This window comes from Nyctibius grandis, chromosome 8 (genome assembly GCF_013368605.1).
Source record: "Nyctibius grandis isolate bNycGra1 chromosome 8, bNycGra1.pri, whole genome shotgun sequence".
Classification (NCBI taxonomy): domain Eukaryota; kingdom Metazoa; phylum Chordata; class Aves; order Nyctibiiformes; family Nyctibiidae; genus Nyctibius; species Nyctibius grandis.
Window position 1 is genome coordinate 24,587,082 of NC_090665.1, and position 20,247 is coordinate 24,607,328.

Genomic DNA, 20,247 nt, shown 5'->3' on the forward strand with positions numbered 1-20,247 from the left:
TAAAAGAGACCACCATCTAAGTTCATATTCCTGCTCAGTTTTTGGAAAACAGCTCTCACATTCACAGTGGCATACAGTCCAAACCACTTGTGCTTACTTTTGTTCATGATAAATGTGAGTGGATAAATTATTGCTAGAGAACATGTCAGGTTTGCATCACGTTTGGCCATATACAAACATTTTTATTCCAGTCTTGAATTACAAATGCAACAGCTATTTTCAGAATCAGAATGGCTTCTGACACTTAGAAATATATGATCCCAAAGAAATGCCAAGTTGTTACAGAGTCACGTTAAGTGACCACAAATAGTGTGGTCTATTAGACTAGTTATTTCCATAGCTACTCATGTAATGAATAGTAGGTAGAGCAAGATCTGAATGCCTGGCCTTCAGAAAATTGATTCAATTTCTTGACCAATTAGCCAATTGTGATTACCATATCAAAATTATTTACTTTGAGTTATTGGTTTCCCACCTTCTTTAAAGTGAGTGTTATATAAGGACATGTTATATTAATCTACTTCATTGAATTAATGCTGAAGTCCAACTTTGTGCTGCAGGAGTGGAGGTGGTCAGGGTTAACGTGGCTCCTGTTTGATCCATTCTTCAGTAGTCAGATGCTGCCAGAGACTGTTTAATTCACTCTGATTAATCTTATTTAAGAAAAGAGTGAGCTGTACAAGTTGTGTCTTTAGACTACAGTTTATTTCTACCATTTAGCAACATTCAGGGCTACATTTTCAAAAGAGCTCAGTGTTAGCTGTTCTTCAGGCATGTTGTTCCTGTAGATTAGCTGAGGACCTGCAGCAAAAGCCCTCCAAAAGTCCTGTGGGGATGTGGGGTTACTCCTCACTCTGTCACACCAGTGGTTAACTTCCTCAATTCTGAGTGCAGCTGAAAGCTAAGAAAAAAATTTTACCCTGCCAGCACAAGGAGCTCCTGCAACACGTACAGGCCTTCAGATGGTGGCTGCTGTGAGGACTTCTTGTTTGCTACTGTGAACACTTCTTTTCCCGCAGGTGCTTTTGTATGGGACTAAACAGCTTGGTATTGACAAAATCGTCAAAGTATTGAAGATGCAGTTTCTGATAGCAAAATGGTATTTCTCTGATAGTGGTAACTACCTTAGATGAGCTGGCTTAGAAATTCTTGTGCCCCAGAAACTCAGGGGCTCAGATTTAGAAGTCCGAGTCCCACATAACTATGCTTGCTGAGTATTGGAGCTAAAGTCCAAATCTGGGTGCTAAGACAAAACCTCTCAGCAGCTGCCCATGCGTAACAATCATGTTCACCCAGGCTGTCAGTGTATTGGAGGAAGTTACTATAAAAATGCCTCATTTTACTTAAAAAAAAAAAAGAGTCAAAAAATCTTTATACCCAGGAAAATAGAAAGCGCTGTGTGAAATTCAGCCTATGCAAAGACCTCAGCATGCCCACACACAAAATTTAAGAGGCAGTTCAGCAACTGAATTCATCAGCAAAACACATGGTAATTTAAGGGACCCTCTAGATACTAACAGAATGTAAATCAATTACAGTAGTAACATCCACTCTTTTCCCCTCTCACATCCAACATGATGCTTAGAGATCTCCATGCAGGGGTCTTTTTCCTTTCACTGGCATGGGAACATGGTGACATCATGTCAACATGTATATCTTCTTCATTGAGGTCAGTATCACTGCCAATGATTAAAATAGGTGTGAAATATTCTGAATCAACACAAGTTTGGAAGCCAGAATATTTCATTTTACCTTGTGAACAATATAATTCAAACTGACAGTCTTTCAGGATTTAGTTTGGTACAAAACTGTGGCCTTTAAGAAATGCATTGGCATTAAGATGAATGCTGTCTTAACCAATACTGAGCAGGAACTTGATATCCCTTTGGGGCACTTACTGTTACCTATTGTTCCCATAACATTATCTAATACTTTAGCACAGAGGCCAAGATTTCCAAGAGAAATTTAGTACTTGCCAGGACCCACACTGAGACACTTCAGAGATGCCTGAAGGGAATTCTTGCTTTGCACTTTCTGGAAGTCACATCCTTCAACTGGAAACCTGCAAATCAAAGAGCTCCGAATCATCACATGCTTTTCAAAAACAATTCAATACAATGAATGAATAAAGAAAAGGAAAAAAAATTGTAAGGGATATTAGAGATCAGGAAAAATTAAGAAGATTCTCTATTTGCCTGTTACAAATATTATTTTTTTTATAAGTACTGTGTTTTGCATTTCTGTGGCAAATTGCAGTGCCTCACAATGATTTATCACTGAAAACAAATGTCACCTTACCTGTGAGCACAGTGAAGCAAAACTGGGGAAAGAATTGGTTTCCTGGCCCCTAGCCCAGTGCTTGACCTGTGAAACCAAGTAGGTTGTCAGCTTTCTCTTATGTGCAAAGACCAGAATTTGAACAACAATTTTAGAACCATCTCCTCCTTCCTACCCTCTCCATACGACTGTAATTATCATCTTCCCTGTCCCTGGGACAATCACAGTATTTAACAAAAGTACAATGTTTAGATATATAGTGCATGTTAAAATCAAGTGACCTTGTTTACTAATCCTGCCTTCCTGCTTCTTGCTCTTTCTCCTCCTCTACACTGTTGCCTGCTGGAGTTTTTGTGTCTGAAGTCCTGCTGAAACCACTTAGTATTGATCAGGTGAAATGATGCTACATACTAACTTAAATCTTTTCCAAATACCTTTGAAACTGTTGCTTGCCTATACAGCTATCTGCTCTGAAACAGATGGGATTTTCAATTTAATTCCAATACTTACAGTTTTAGGACTTTCTGGTTTGTTCTATGAGTTCTCTCACTCTGAAGGAAAGAAAAAAAGAGAATTAGAAGAGGATTTGTAAGTCTGTTAACATGTCTACTCTGCTGAAGTGAAAAGCATAGCTGTAAAAAGTAAATTTACAACCCATTTAGCACTTAGTATATCAGTGCTTTTGTAAAAACACTATTTGCTTCATTTTGTCAAGCACTCCTGTAATCTTAACACTCAAAGGACGATTATTGGTACGGACAGAAACTTCCTGATTAGACAGTTCATTAGCAGCAAGGTACAGAATACTAATTGCAAATTTTCATCTGAATTGGCAAGGCCTGACCTAGCATTCATCTGACAGTGGAATTGCTTCCCTGGTGATATCAGCCACACGCAATACAATAAAACATGTTATTTTGCAAAAATTCATCAGAGATAAGGATAAGTGAATCACACGGTATTGAGTTCTGCAGGTCCCAGGGGAATCCTGTTGTACCTTACAGAGTCACTTTGCTTTGCCTACCAAAGTGTAAAATACTCAGGAGAGACTTCATATGAAAAACCAAACAGCTGAAACTCCTTGCTAGCAATGCAATAACTTGAACAGCATGCACCTCAACTAGTACCTGACCATGAGCAAGTACAAGGTGCTAGCAAACACTGCTTGAAATTCCTGTAGTTGAAAATACAGTTGGAAGCGGAGGCTGAATTATCGATCCCATCATTTCTGTCATGTCCAAAACTAGATATATCTGAGTGAATCAACTTGACACTTCTGTAATCTTTGGTTAAATTTATATTTTAGTTAGCAGATAGAAATCCCTCATTCCTTAGTAGGAAAATGGCTACAGGGAGAAGCAAAAAAGTAGTCATAATTTCAAAAAATGTATTACATTTAAGGAAGCAATAAGCTTGGCAGATCTTGCAAAATAATTTTACATTTTGAGATAAAGCCCTTCCATTTCATAAAAACATTTATAATCTGCAAATTGGCAGAACTGGAAGCTCATGCTCTACTGGGTCTTCTGGAAGAGAATGTTCTGCTTTGAGGTGCTATTCAGGCTGAGGAAGGAATAAAAAGAGCAAAGCAAGAGTTGAAGGGGCAAAGGAAGATTTGTACACCCTAATAACAATGAAAAAGAAACTCAAAAGAAGTAATATTTGCAGACTAATGTAAGAAGTTTATATAATCATAAAATGTTTATCTGTGGAAAAGCATGGGCCAAGGGAGTTTCCAATTGTCTCTTGTAGGCAGTTAACTTCGCAAGTGTTGTGGGAAATCAATGCACATAGTTGTTCTTGCTGCAAGGTGCCTAATTAAGATGCAAATAGATCTATAGCAGTTTTGTTAATGAGGTAAACAACTTCCGGTTACAATACAACTCTCTATCTGCAAGACCTTTTAGCCAGCCCTTACATTGGTTTGTCCGTTGTCTGTTGGTTTGTCCATTCATAATTACCCAAAGAGCCACAAGCTAAAAAAATATGCTATCTATGAGCTGTTTTGTAAGGAGTGTACAAGTACCGTAAATAGGAAGATGATCTGGTCAGGTCCATTGTTCTAGCAAACTCTGTTGTCCTGGGTTTTCAATAAATACTTCAGAATGTATTTTAATGTCCAAACCATGATGTCAGACCAGAGTGACTTCATGCTCTCGTGCTCCATAGTTTTTCATGAAATGAAATTCTCCCAATGGTGAACAGTGGCACATATCTGTGATGAAATCCATCAAGAACTTAACAGAAGGTATAAACAGAAGGAGCACTGCTGAATGCTAGCAAGAAGAGCCAAAGACCTTAGGGAAAAACAAGCACCGTTTTATAAAGCAGGAGGTTTGTGCATTAGGTATACAAAACTGGGGACTGAGATAATATAGGCTGGAGCTTGTGCAGAAAATCTAACTCTATATTCAGAGAATCACAGGATCATACGGGTGGGAAGGGACCTCCAGAGATCTCTAGTCCAACCACCTGCTCAAAGCAGGTCTAGTTTGAGCAGATTGCCCAGGACCTTGTCCAGCTGAGTTTTGCATATCCAAAACCTCTCTAGGCAAGATTATCTTTAGATGAATCACTCTTCCATGAAATCATCCACCTGCTCCTGACTAATTACCAGTGAACAAAAAAGGATTTAATAAAAGCTTCAGGTTACTCAACAACAAGAACTTTGTAAACTCACATCTTCCACTCTCAACGGAATTTTACACTTTATATGAATTATTTTACTGTTCTAATTTCTGTTCATTTTGTAGTTTAGATTAAAACTACCGTAAGATTTTACAGACTGGAAAAGAAGTACCAGTTACTTAAGAAAATAACCTATAAGTGTATTTGACCTAGAAGGCACAGGATGGCATCAATAAAAATTGCACTTTAATTTGGAGCAATATTGAACAATCGGAAAACAACATGCCTAGCAGTGAGAGGCAGAAGGTACACAATTCATTAGTACTGCTGTCATCTGAAAGTTGAAAAAAGTGCTTGTATCGGGCAACAAAAGATGTTAGATAATGAAGTTTGTTGGCCAGATTCAGTAAAATATTTTAGAAGACACTGACTAGTATAGTCTAGCACATCACAGCATAATTATTGCAAAGAAGCAGTCAGAATGGAAAAGGGCAGCACTTAAGTGAAAGAAAATGGCAACACAAACCCTTTTTCCCTGAGAAGATGGCATCGCCTCTGACTTATATGACTGCAGAATATCATCAAAGCTAAGATGTACTGAGAAAGTATGGAAATTACATGTAGAAGTTATGTTTCCCTGTGTACAAATGATGTTCATGAAGTACCAGCGCTGCAGAAATTCAAATCCTCTCCTGTAGGCAACTTCCAGGAATTGGGGCAGTGATGAGTCAGTTTAGTTTGCTCCCCATTAAATTCTGGGATATGAATAGTTCATGAAGAAGAAGAAACATTTGAAATAGGCATTGAGAAATGCAGAGCTGTTTCAAACTGTGAAAAAGCAGCTCTTTTGGCTATCCTGAAAGCAATTACATTGTAATAACTTTCAAAAGACCTAGGATTTGTTCATACACTTGCTATATGGCTTGTAATAACCAGAGTTACTTGGCAGATTATTTAATTCAAATGTCAACGCATGCATTTACACACTATAGGTATGTTCTCAGATTGGTGGCATATCTTCATGTCTGAGGACTAGTAAGTTTGCTTAGAGCAGATTTTACATATACTTGAGTAACTTTCAGAAAAACATCCAGATTTGATAGATATGACTGCTTCCTTGCAATACTTGCCATATATTCCTTGGAATTGAAAACTTCATCTTTTCTTATCAAGAATTTTCACTCTTTATTTCTGAATATTCAAAGGATTTATTTTTTTAAATTGACTGATATGTTGAATCTGTAAGTCCTCAGACCAAGTATATTCTAACAATTGTTGGAAGTATGCCTTCTTCCTTAAACTTCTAGATGAGTACACAGTGTTTACTTAGTAAAGGTGAAATTAATTTAATCAGCACTTAAAACCACCATAAGATGATGTATCAGATTCCTGTTAATTGAGACTAATTCCACAAAAACAATTTAAAAAATTTTCAAAATTATAATGGAAAATGTTCTTCTAAGTAAGTTATATAGCAACAAACTTTAATAATAATGCACTTAAAGTAGGTGATCAGCACTGAGCTCAACTGCATAGTTTAGCCCAACAGAAGAATTCCCAGGGGGCAGAATAGTACTTTCATGTTCATGTTGTAATGCTTGTATATTTTACTAGATAATTTCAAACACAAAATAAATACACAGATGGCAAGGAGAAGAAAACATCCGAACTATAAATGTACATATAAAACAAACAGGATGACTAAAAGAGAAAGAGCTGAAAAATACAATTAGCCATTTAGTATTTACATATATTTAACTTTATATTTATCCATTAGAAACCCAGTTCATTGTGCTACTCATAACTCATGGCATTTGACCAGGAAATCCAGCCTGGGTTGCCATCAGAGAGACCAGAGCTCTTTGAAGGCCCCTGAAGAATGGTGGGTGGAGCAGGGGGGCTCAGAGGAGCTGGAGGCTCCCAGGTCGGGGCTCAGCCTGCAGGAAGGTGGAGGGCGGCTGAGAGGCAGAGGTGATAGAGGTGCTGGTGCCAGGAGGAATGAAAGAGGGTCTGAAAAGATGTGCCACACAGTTATCAGTGGGTGGGTGGCAAGTGCACATGAATGAGGTGGGAAAGAGCGAAGGGCCTTGCAGCAGGAGAAATTTTAAAATTATTCAGTTCACCGAGCTGAAAGAGTGGATGTGAAAATATCTACCCACTATAAACAACTTTCTTAATTCATGTTGGCATCAACAGTCTGCTCCCGACTCACCTGGGGCCTTAAGCATATGCTCGACTTTAAGTCTGTGCTTAGTTCAGTTAAGTGTACATGTAAAGTTAAACGCGTTATCAAAGGCTTCCTGAACTGGGGATTAAGATTCCACCGAACTGGGGAGGACAAAAGACAATACCAAATTTGTTGAACGTTATCTGTTTTACGGTAGTATAACATCACAATAGCAAAGCAGATTTTTCAGGGTAGTTCCTGGGCTTGGAAAAGCCTGATCTCTGCACTGCAGCAAGCAGAGCAAGTGCAAAGCACTGAGGACCAAGAAAGGCCGGTAGAAGTGAAGATGGTGGGAAGAGGACGTTCAGTGTCAAACAGGCAGCTCATCTCTTTCTTGGGCTCAGAGCCTGAAAGATGCTACGGCAAACATTGTAATGGCATAGCTTACCCATAGTAAACGCACATACTTAGCAATGCCTGCAGGTTTATAAGGTGCCAGAAGGCCAGAGTTTGGATTGAAATGGCAGTATCTGAACATGGCTGCTGGGGTTGTCGCTTCCTTCCTTCCTTTTCCCTTCTGCTAGCCCAGGCCAAGGCTTTAATGTCTGTGAACAAAGTTGTAATCAACAGATGAGGAATTAGACACCAAGACACCTTTGGTCAGAAATAGGGCATTGCCTGGGCCATGCAGCAGTGAAGAGCCACAGTGCTGCACTGCCGTGGCAGCTGGGGAGGGCTCCTCTGAGCACGGGCACACCCACTGCACTTGCACCAGCCACAGCTGTCTAAAGCCAGCTCTGGCTAGAAAGAAATGGAGTCCATCCCCTGTTCCTATACCCTGCTCTTCTTGTTCTTACTATGTCACCTCCTGAATCTGTAAGTGACAGGTTCCTCTATGAGCAGTTCAGAATTACAACACAGTCCAATGAAGCTCAGAGCACCTGTGCCAGCTCCCAATTGTTATGCTTTTTATTGAAGGCAAAAGCATTTAAATCCAGTGTAAACAATAACAACAAAAATAAAACAAAAAGGTTGTGGAAGAGAACAGACTAATACCTAGCTACAAAAAAGACTGAGAATGGGGATGTTTCATCTTTACTCCATGTGCTAATGAGGTACAGAAGAAATGCAGTAAGCAGAAAGTGCTTGTTAGCTGACTTTATGCAAGAAAGCATAAAGCGTTTTACTATGAATCAGGAGTGTGATGTAATGGAGGTTTAGTAGAAGATAATGTGTGATGTATTTTGAAAGATTAAGAGCATGCTGTGCCTCATCTGCTGTGCGGTGTCAGGCAGGCAGAGCGCACCGTTCACAACACAGTTCTGCAGCAGAAAGCCAGGGAGAGACTCCAGTCCAGCTCGCAGGCAAATCTGCACCAGGTTTGATAAATCACTCAGACCTGCCAAAGTAAAACCCTAACAAGCACAACTGCCTTTTGAATCAAAGTCTGTAGGTTTGCAGTGAACAGGCTGATGAGGGGCACAGGCAAAGAAGGCTTGTAGGGGACGGGTGCCTTGGGTGTTACCTTAGTTTGAGAGATGAGGAGAAAGCAGTGAGGATCAGCACCAGCCCTTTGGACAACAGACAACTTTGCGGAAGATGTCCTATCAAGATGAATATGGCTCATTCAAGAATTAACTCTCTACTCATCTTCTACCTCAGTTTTTTGCTGCTCATCCATTTAAAAAGTAAGATTTACACTTTTTCTTATTGTTCTGACATGTCCTCTGGGTAGATGGCTAGACATGCACTGCTAGCAGGAAGCTTGTGTTGTCAGAAGGCTTTAAAAATTTGATGGAGATGCCAAAAAAAGATTTGGTCCATGAAACTAAGTTGCATGAACTCATTGTGTGATAGCTTTCCTGATCTTTATGCTTAAACTTTTTTTTTAAATGAAGAATGAAAGCATGTTTGATACCTTGCTTCATATATTGAAAGTACAGCAATAAAATGTTCTGTTAAAACTGTAACTATACTTTGAAGTCTGCGTTTTGATACTATTCATCCAATAAATTTAAACCTGTCTGATTAAAATCTAGGCTAATATATCCTTTGCTAATGCTGGTCATGTTATCTATTTTAGTAGCACCCATTGCTTTATTATATAAGCATTTTTAATTACAACCTCTAGAGAAATCACTTATTAAACAACTGTGATGTATTTGGCGTTCTAAATATCTCTGTTATAAGGGAGTATAAAAGTCCAACTATTTTTCTAGAGAAATATTCTTGGCAAACTTCCACATAAACAGAAGTGTGCAAAATATTGGAAGTCACAATGGGTTTCCTTGATAATTTTGTCAAATGGTTGAGAGTAAATACAAGCCAAGGAGGCTAAATGGCCTCAGCTGGGGAGGCTGATATATGTTTATGAAAAGCAGTAGCTCTTGAACATGTTGAAAATGAAGACAGGCAGGATGTGTGTCTGTCTGAGGAGCCTGTTTGATTTGTGTCTCTTGAATGTGCATCACAATAAGACAAAGCTTTGAGCAGCTGCCATTAAACAAGAAGACTTGGCATTAGCGCACAGTGTTGTGTAATCTGGGTCACCTTCTGTTGCTGCATCACTCAAATTGTTACTTGGACAGTTTACAGCCCAACATAAATTAAAGACTGAAAAGCAAACAGATTCATTTGGATCAACCAGCACTGGGGGAAAAAAAAAAAACAAAAAAACAACCAAACCAAAACCCAACAAACCAAAAACCACACACCACTTTAAGATATAGGAAAAAATACATCATGTCCTAGAAACATCATTTTATCCTAGCAGTTTTCTCCCTTGAGGATGTACTGATGTGAATCAGGGAAGCCAAAATATTATTTCTAAATTAACTCACAACAGGACATATCCTGAAAAAAAAGAGAATGGATCTTCCACTTTCAAAAAGCAATTTTTAAAGTCTGTATACTGAAGGATGAACAACCAGAAAGTCTCTGCGACAGTCTGCTACCTAATTAAAAGAAAGTAACAGGAATGGTGTCAGTTAAGAAAAATTCATTTATACACGAGGCAGGCAAATTAGAACAAAATATAAAAGCTTTGGAAAAGGGAATAAAAAGTTAAGTGCTTATAAAATTAAAAAGGTCGCATTAAAAGAGTCATACACAAAGAAAGCATTGCTAGAATGTAAACAAGAAAAAAGCCCCCCCAAGAATCAGTTAAAAAAAAGAAGATAACCACAAGTTTTGGCTTTGACCTTGGGGATCTCTGCTCCGTGCAGGATGGCAAAGGAGGGAAAAATAGTTAGTTGTCATTTTGTGCCTTTTCCTCAGCACAGTAGGCTGGGATGACATTTCAGATGTGGCATGAGTTTTCTTGGGATTCTGGCCATATGGCCAGCCTCGAGCAAGAGGCTTTTCAGTCTTGGAGGACTCTCCTTCTCAGGTGGATTTGTGGCTGTTGCAAACTGATGTGATACAAATCAATATACCAGGATGAAGCAGCTAGAGCAGAAACCAGAATCAGGCTCAGAAACTTATCTGTATCTATCAGTGCAGTGTATTTAATGATCTTGATAGGTATTTTCTTTTGAGAAAGTCTGTACACCATTTGAAACTGCTAACAATTTCTGTTAATAAAACATAACTGTGAACAGATAAAACAGAAGAAGAACTGACTGCAATTACTTCCTTACTTAAAAATTAAAGCTGAGAAAGACCAAGACAGAAAAGCTGAGGATAAAACAGAACAGAGATGATTGCTGATACTTATAAAAGTTGTATCAGCCATTATATTTTTAAAATCAATTTACTGGATTTGTCTTCCCCCAAAGGATTCTAATCTTAGGTCCTGCTTAAAGTCTTCCTTATAATTATTTATTCTAAAAAATATGGGAAATAAAAAGTATTTAGAAGCCAAGGCTTCCTAAAAACGTATCTGCATATAACTTCTTTTCAGCTTATCTATTCTCCTGAGATGAACAGAAGCATGCATACATAGAGAAGTGTCCCACGCAGACAGTAGGTCTTTTAGTAACAGTTGCGATGAAATTAAAGCGTTTTCAGGAATGTTGCTACATGAAAACAAAATATTCTAATATAGCATAAAATGAATATGTTGAACTAAAAAGAAATGCAAACAAAGTTGTTCAACATTATTAAAATAATTGTGTGCCCTCTTATTTGCAAAATAGCTCATGTGTACTTTGGAATATATTATGTGATGGTCTTTAATTCCTGTACAACATTAAGTGTTGAATAGATGGTGAACTTCTATTAAAGTCTTCTGGCTACACATAAATCTTCTATAAAGCTGAAGACTAAGGTATTAAAGAATGTAGTCCTGTCACTTGTGGTTCCCTTTGAATCCCCAGGGTAAGTAAAAATGGTATTTTACATTTATTATCTCTAGTAACAACACTTAACATCAAACTATACAGCGACAGGGATTTCAACCTGTAAATCACAGCCTTCCTACAAACAGTATCTATTTTTTATTATTATTCCAATAGTATAAAACACTTTTGGAAGACTATTTGTAATTAATTTAGTCTACTGGAACCCCAACTGATGCATGATGCTGTCAGATGCAACACCTGTACAAATACGGGTGTTCAGAAATACATGTACCTGATAAAAAGCAAACAGGTATAGTTCCACCCTGCAAAGTTACATTTCTCAAAAAGTTTGTGGGCTTAGAACTTCTGGCACAGAAGAAAGGAGCCTGTTGGAGAGCCCTTGATGCCTCCTTGTTTGTACACTGGCCTGCCTTGGGGCAAGAGCATCTGTCAGGTTGCTCTGGTCTTTGCTGTTGTCAGAACCCTGAGGTGATGGGGTGCTGCTGGTGAAGGTGTGGAGACCGTACACCCACCCAGGATTGCTCTGCTGGCAGGCAATGTTTGTCTGATTCATATTCTGTCTCCTTGACATCACCACAGATATCATCACCACAACTATGCTACAACACAGCAAGCCTGTGGAAAGGTGTGGGCAAATTGTTAGGATCTAGCCCCAAATTCATGGGTTACATGTCTCTCAGGACTCTCCAAAACGCATATTCCGCAGGCTGTTTCCTTCCCACACTGGCTTACCGCTGGAGCTATGAATCAGTTAAAAGAAAACAGTACCTCCTTTGCTTAGTTATCCTGTGCCTCTTTCTCTGTTGGAAATTTCTGTTTTGCTGACACTGGTAGATTTTTTTTTTATTGGGGCAAAATTAAATCAGGTAAAATATACTAATTGTATTGCCAGTCATTACTTTATATACCAAAGGGTTTCTCCAACCCATAGGTGCTGAAGTCTTATATATAGTAGTATATATATCTTTTTTATAATTCCCTGCATTTTTTTTACAATCTCCAAAACACAAAACATGAAGGTGTCGGACTACACAGAACCAATTGTTTTTGCCTAGAGACTCTCTATAAACAGAGAGAGTTTGAGGCTTTGTCTAAAATTGCAATCATATGAGTATGTGAAATAGTCTTCCCCATTCCCCTAATGTGAAGGTAGTGCTACAGATCTGCAGATTCATTTATGCCTTGTGCCCATGGTTATGAGTATTGTATGTGAGCCCTCAATACAGGTTGGTTTTACATAGTGTTTTGTGAACATAATTTGTTTCCACAAATTATACCAAATGAACTACTTACCGAAAATTAATCTGGGGGCATCCAGAGATTGTCAGCTCTGTATGAGGGGGGACCATGAACCGTTACGTACAATATTTGACAGGAAGCATGTTCCAAATCCAGAAGAACATTGATAACTAATTGCTGCCACATTATTGTCTAACAGGAATTGCCAGCATATAACTCTGGGCAGAGAGTTGCTTAGGAAACAGAGGAAGAGAAATTAGGATAAATACAGGCATATTTAGGCATTGATTTTGGAAGTGATTCTGTCTAGGGTCAAGTGCAAGTTCAGAATCTTTTATCTTAATCCAACATCCAACAACTCATCCTTTTTTTTTTTTTTTTAAACAAGGTTTACAATGGGTTATCTATCACTAATGCAGAATTATCTGCTTTTCCTTTTGGCAAAAATTCAGTAAAAAAAAAAATTTAATTTCAAAACTGTTTTTCTCCATTTTAATAACTTCATGGTCTTTTCAGCAGAGCTGAAAAAAGTCACTATTTACTTCATAATAGTTCCTGTAAATGTTCATAAATTAAGAATGGAATGTGAGCAAAATATCCGAGCTTGACTTGCAGCCCTTTTCTGCCTGTCTGAAATATTGGCACTATGCAATTTTTCCCCATGGACGAGACCTTTTAATTTCCTGCAACTATTCCCATTACTCACACAGCTTCTAATTATTCCTTAATTACTGTGTTAGGAATAAAGCTCTACTTATAAAGAGATTTGCGGGTTTGCAAGTCTCTTTCCAGCAGAGTATTATTCGGATGCGCATTTGATGAGTTCGTAGCAGGTTCGGCACTTCAGCAGATCCTCATTAGCCCGCTGTGGAGCGCAGGGCCTGTCAGAGCTGCAATCAGTAACGTCTGAGCACAAGCACGGGGAGCCCTGCAGCTTTCCCTCTGTCCTAGCTGTCACACATTGCATCTATATTATATCAAAAATGAAATATCTTTCAGATGTTTGCCAGCATCTTAAGTGAGTTTAAAGAAACAGCTTCTTGAACCAACTGTAAGGGTGTTGGATTTTTTTTTCCCTTTTCATTTATATATTTTATTATGAATAACATCTCCATCTCTGGAATCAAATGAAATCCTAAGAATGTTAAGTAGTAACCCTGTAATTTTTAAACAAGGAAGTAACTTCTATGAGATGGATCCATTTGCATAAAAGTGACATTAAGAACACCCCAGCCACACCTGTATTTGAGCCTTTCAATTCAAATTCTTACAAGGTATCCTGAAGGTGCTACACCTACCATTCCAACAGCAGAGCAATACCAGGTTACACACAACCTCTCTGCTGTGTGCTTTGTAAAATGGGAACTGCCAGCACTGAGAACCTCTGGAGGTTAAATATTTCCCCACATCCTGTATTAGTCCTCCAGAAATTACAATGCAAGAAATCAGCATCTTTGAAAATTTAGCCCTCAAATGACATTGATTTTGGCAATACAGGATAAAACACTGAGTGATGTGTTCACAGTCAAGGAACAGAAAGGGAATTCTGTAGCAAGGACACTGATCAACCTCTATGAGCGGGTGTTGTTTGTGACTAATGAGCTGTTAGGAAGGAGTCTGATGGGAAAGAAAGGAGGTTGGGCAAAAAGGGTGTTTTATCAGTCATGCTCAACCAGCAGCACAGACCTCGCACAGATCTTGAAACACTGATATATCGTGCAGCATCAGTGATAACGTACTGGAGAAACCGATGCTGGAATGTTAAGGCATGTCATACAAGCAAAGGACATAAACCTAATGCTTTAATACATACACCTTTCAAAGGTATCTCCACCCAAAGTTTACATCTCTATCTATCTATCCACAAGTTTCTTTCCCTGTGTTACTTTCGATGAACCTAGGACACCTGGTGAGTCCTGTCCCAGTGCAGCTCGCTATACCTTTTCCTCTGTGCAGGAGGAAATTCAGGAAAAAAATAGCACTGTTTAGAGAATGCTCAAATCTTGATGGCCAAATTGAGTACTTCCCTATTGAAAAGCTATATGGAAAGGCAAATATTTTGCTGTTATGTGTTGCCAGGAAAATGACATGTAAGACACGGAAGAGTAATCAATCCACTATTCAATACTGGCTATATCCAGTTTTGAGTGCTGCTGCGAGCAAGAGGGAGGCAATTAGGAATATGCTGAAAATGGACAGCAAAAATAGGAAGACATTTAGAAAGATGTGCCCTATGAGAAAGGGTCACAGGATGAGAAGCCTGAGGGAGGACATGATTACAGTCTTACCTACACAAAAGAGAATGGCAATCAAGGAAGACTATGAGATTGGTTGCTCCCTGTGACCTTTGTAAGGGCAGGCTCTGCAAAATAATAGATTCCACATGCAGCAGGGAAGATTTGAGTGAACTTCCCCAATTGAAGGATAATTAGATCTCTAAATCAGAACTTTTTAATGAACGTGTTAGATAAATATCTACCAGAGATTGTCTAGACTGCTGTTTCACAGCTGGTGTCACACAGATGAAGGGCAGTCAGCACCACCTTGGGGGTGATCTGTGAAGACCTCAGGTGATGGAGCCCCAGAGAAGCACAGGTCCCTACTTGCCTCAAGGGCTGTGGTGGCACTGAGGCTCCAGGGCAGCTCAGGCACAGCTTCTGGGCTGGGCAAGCGGATGGCTCCTTTCCCTCCGGCACCCCAACTGGGGATTATCTGCTTTTCTAAACAAAGGCAGCCCTGACCCAGCCCTGTTTATTGCATTAACAACAAAATTGTTGCCTAAATTTCAGTTAGAAAATGGTTTACTCTCATTGTATGAGACATCAAGTACCTACTCTTAATTTTTTGGTACCCTAGGCTTTAAATAATCACTTTGGCTATTGAAGGCACTCATTACGATGGGGATAGATAGTACCCCCATGCTAGAGATCATGTAGTTTGATTTCCAGATTTTGGAATCAAATCACTTATCTTTTTACTTGCAATTTGAGTATACTTCATATATTGGCAGTATGATGCAAGAAAACATCAATAATGAATGGATTATTAATAGTATAATTGTCATGGTCAAAAAACCTGAAAAGGAATGGAAAACTTGGATTGCCTGCTGAACCTAAATTTTACAGCCAGCTTCTCACTGCATATAAAAAGGCAATGCAAGACTGGAACCTACTGCACCAAAACAAATATCAGGAAATTCTGAGGAAACTCTTAAGTGGCCTTTCTGGACATGCTACAACAAATTAACATTGTTCTAAGAGTCTTCACTCCAGTGCTTCATCTAAGGGAAGTGTAACATTTTATTTTTATGACAATAAAAATCACTTACTTATAAAAAATTAAGGTTTTAAAAATATATATATATATATCCTGTTAGCTACCAAGCAATAAAAGGATATGCATTAGTCCATTTTCCTTAACTCCTGATATTCAGTGCATTTCCTCTAATAAATAAGTTAGAGAAATAGCAATCTAAGTGCCTTTGATCCTGCCTACAGGGGTTTGCAGCCAAAGACCTCTCAAGGATATTTCACCTTTTTTTTTTTTTTTTTTTTTTTTTATAATTCACGGCTCAGCATTAATAAAGTCATTTAGACAATGCCTCAATCTCTAGGCAACCTTGATTGTTCCCTTTGCTCTTTGTGGTGGCCCAAAAAGGAAAAAAGGTCCTGATATTTACATTTTCCAAGGGAGGCCATTAAACTTAATTGACTCATCTAGAGTCACAGACAGTAGACAGCAAGTAGATAAATGATACATATTATTTTCTAGATTGATATTACATATTAATTTGTTGATTTAGGAGACTGACATGTTTCATCCGTTCTCACTGTGCTTTTCTGTTTCCTCAGCCATTCACAGTGCTGTAACATATGAAAGCCCTCTCACACCAGCAAATAGCAAAAAAAACCACCCAACCCAGATAAACCCTTTTCCAATGAGATTCCTATGTTTACTTTCTATTGATTATGTTTTATTCACCCTTAAAATGGGTCAACAGAAAATTGCTTCTGTCTTATGACAAATACTCTGACGGACACAGCAGCTCCGCGGGCAGCCGGGCACGCGGTGACACGCACCACGCAGCTGCTGCCGGAGCTCTGAAGGGCCCCCCCAGGCTGAGTGAAACGTGCTCCTCTCCAGGCATCAACAAAGCAAGGCTGCAGTTCCTGCTGCAGCTTCAGGGTTAGGGCAGCTTCTGCCTGCCTGAAATCTTATCAGCGGGGACAGAAATCAGAATATTTCTAGGGCTAAATATTTCTGTGGGTAGAAAAGGGGCATGGGCTGCTAACCCTCTACATACAGTGTCCCTGCTCAAGTGAGTAAGGGCCAGGGCACTTGCCTGGCGCATCCTTCTGTGCTGGGATAATTCTGTGCTTGAACAATTGTGGCCTAGGAGGGTGCTCGGGGCGGAGGGAAACTCCTTGCTTCTTTTTGCTGCTCTTGCTTGCCTGCCCAAGGCTGAGCATACTGGAATCCCATTCCCTTAACCTTTCCTTGAATAATGAGACAGACAAAGCATCTTTAATTGCATTAAGCAGGGAGTCTGCAGACAGGATGCATTCCTTCAAAGTGCCCTCAATCGCAGTGATCGAGATCAAGATTTTGTGTAAACAAACTAACCTGATACCCCAACCCAGGTACTCATCCATGGACGCAATGGCGTGACGTTTCCTTTGCGGACAGTTCCTGAGAGGTAGCACAATGTTCCTATATTGTGGGACTACCAAAGGCTGACTGCCCTCTAAAGTAGTTAAGCCCAGGGCTGCTCTAATTCACATTCAGAGTGCCAGGGGAGCTACAGGAGTAGATGAAAGGCAGCATACATTGGTCACACCTCTTCCCTTGACAGTTCCCCCCTTGTTGGGGTTTCTAAGAGGGATGGTGCAGTGCACTTCATTAGCTCTCTGTTCCACAAGGAGGGCCCTAGCTCGGAATTTGACTGTGACACATTTCTTCCTTTCTTTGAATGTGAGCGAGAGGACTTTGAAAACAATGTAATTTGACAGGAAGCCAAAGCAAGGACTTTGAAAGATAGACAGTCATCAGCCTGCAAGGATCTAAGCAACTGCAATTTAAGTAACCTGCACTGACAGATTACTCATGGCAGGGAATCCAAAACTCTCGCTGTAATAATCTAGCCTTGAAAAGACATCTGTGTACAGCAGTAGCTTCAGACGTGTTTTGCTAAGCTTTGTGGCAGTCTGTAGGTACTTAAAAAGCAGCTGTGGTACTGTTCCCACTATGGCTAACCATCCATGAATCTGAACATAGTCAAATGTCCACACAGCTGAAAGAAGAGATCAGGCTCTGTTATCAGCGACAAGTCTGCAGTATAACTCACCAACCTCCTAACAGCTGGAGAGACACTGAGAGTATGAACTAATACACGTCGCCTTCCTGCTGCTTGGACCTCAGCCACCTCTGGTGCAGAAATGGTGTGGTTGCATTAGCACCGTGCTGAATCCAAGCTCGTGCTGAAAGGTAGAGCATGTTAGATCAGGCACTGTGCTGTGCTAATACAGCTAAACGGCAGCTGGATCAGAGCTGGCTCAAAGCATGCAAAAAGGAGTTCTGTCTGCACCCATCTACCTATACCTTATTATTTATACAGGCATCTTTCCAGGGTCTCTCTCTTAAATGCAAGCAGTCAATGCTAAATATACCACAGCAATCTGCTGGTGATCACGTTTTGGTGGGTTGGAAGAATAAACTGGAGCTGAGAATCACATACAGAGTTCTGGAAAAGTGAGTTATGGGCCACCCAAGAGGCAATTCAATTGCAATGGCCAAGATACAGCCACAAGGTATGTCTTTCATCTTTGAGTCTGCTGACTCCAAGAGCGGCAAGAAGGGCAAAAACACTGCTGAGGTCTGACACAGTGTAAAGAAGTCCTAACTGTATCTGCTCTTCTTCATCAGCCCCTTACCTTCCTTTGATAGCCTCATGGATAAGGTACAGAGAGAGAAGGCACCAATCTTGTAAGTAAGCAAACAGAGGCTGCATAACAAAAGAAATATGCAATAACAGTGAGAGAAGAAGCCAGAGAATGACACTGATATATCAGAGATTACATCAGAGCTATTGAATGGGACAAAACTGTGTAAGGCTCTTGTAGGCTCTTCCTCTCCCTGTTCAATCTAAAAAACAAAAGTTAATAGAATGTTGAAAGTAAAGCTCCACTTTGATTCCTACCTTAAAATGTAGGAAAATATGAAAAATGTGTTTGTGGGAATGATAATCCAAGCCTCTCTGATCACTATCTGTATACGTATTTGTAGCAGTATATATCACAACAGCAGAACGTAAATAGGTGCCTCTACAATGCAACGGCAAAAAGAAAATATCTGGCCAACATTTTGTAGGACCCACTCATTCAGACTTTCTGGCTAAACTCATCCCTTCTCTCACATTAAACAGAGCTGACATTTGTAATTCTTTATTCACTACTAATGGTACTGAACATTTTGCAAGCCTCAGTCCATGCAAAAACGTCCTCTGCTTGATATAACAAGAACTATCTGTTCTGTTCTCTCTTGAGTATGTCTTAAATGTCTGATTCAATTTAGTCTAACACCTACCCATTTGGGAGCTCATGGAAAAGTGCAAGAAGAGTAAAGTGACTAAAATCAACTGCTATTTTCACATTCAAAAGGCTGTTTCCAAAGAACATTGGATTTCCTGAAGAACAAGTAGACAACTCAGGACTTCCACCACTGTCCATGGTAGTGAAGTGACAAGACTGAGATGTGTTTGGAGCAAAACTTTCACGGGATTAAACAGAAGGAAGGATTAGCACTGAACACCTTTGAAGAATCTGCATAAAAATCTTTCCAGCAAACAGACTGACCTAATGATCTGACAAGTGATGGAAAGAAGAAAGGAAGAAGATTCAGTTCTGCACACACAGCAGAACAAAAACAGATCTCCTTCTATGACAGCTTAAGAGCCATAAACACTCCTTCAGATGCTGCATTTGGTTTGGAGAAGTGCCCACCAGTTCATAGATCCATACAGGCACTTTCTGTTCCCACAGATCTCTGTAAGCATTCTCACTGCCCAGTGACAGAGGAAAATAGCTTACAGGGGACCTGTGGTATCTCCAACCATCATCTCCGAGCTGACAACGGTTTTGCTGGAGTAAGATATATGTATGTTGTAGGTACTGCTGATATTCCATGAGTAGCATTCAGCAGAGTTGATTTCAGTTTTATTTATTCTGGTTTAACTTTTTAAATCCACTCATTTCAGTAAAGATGCTGCTGTGCTATGTCCAGTCAGGCCCAGCAAGGCTTTGCTTTACATAACCAAGTAGTTTCTGGTTGTAATCAAGAGTAGTTTCTTTTCAAGTAGATGGAGAATGATGCCTTTTGAGATATTTGAGATGCATCAAATAGGAGTATATTCTTTAATCTTAATTAAAGAATTTGTTTGGCTGGCAACAATGACCTCTGCTCATTAAATCCCAGTTCTTAAATTAAACTTTGAGTGAAGTGCATTTTTCGTTACTACCAAAAGCAAAAGGAGACTGTTATTATACCTCACAGGGATTTTTGTGTAACCAATAAGCAGCAATCAGAAATGTGTTTGCATCTTGAATTGCATCATTTCTTCTTTGGGCTAGCATAGAAACA

The 20,247-nt window shown here is 39.5% G+C and overlaps 1 protein-coding gene across 1 annotated transcript in view; it reads left to right on the plus strand.

Annotated features, from left to right (window-relative positions):
* Nucleotides 1-20,247, plus strand: part of CRB1 (crumbs cell polarity complex component 1) — a 117,528-nt gene that overhangs the window by 2,533 nt on the left and 94,748 nt on the right. Inside the window, 2 exon segments of the mRNA XM_068406628.1 lie at nt 1,020-1,099; nt 8,603-8,760. Coding sequence (XP_068262729.1) covers nt 1,020-1,099; nt 8,603-8,760 — 238 coding nt within the window.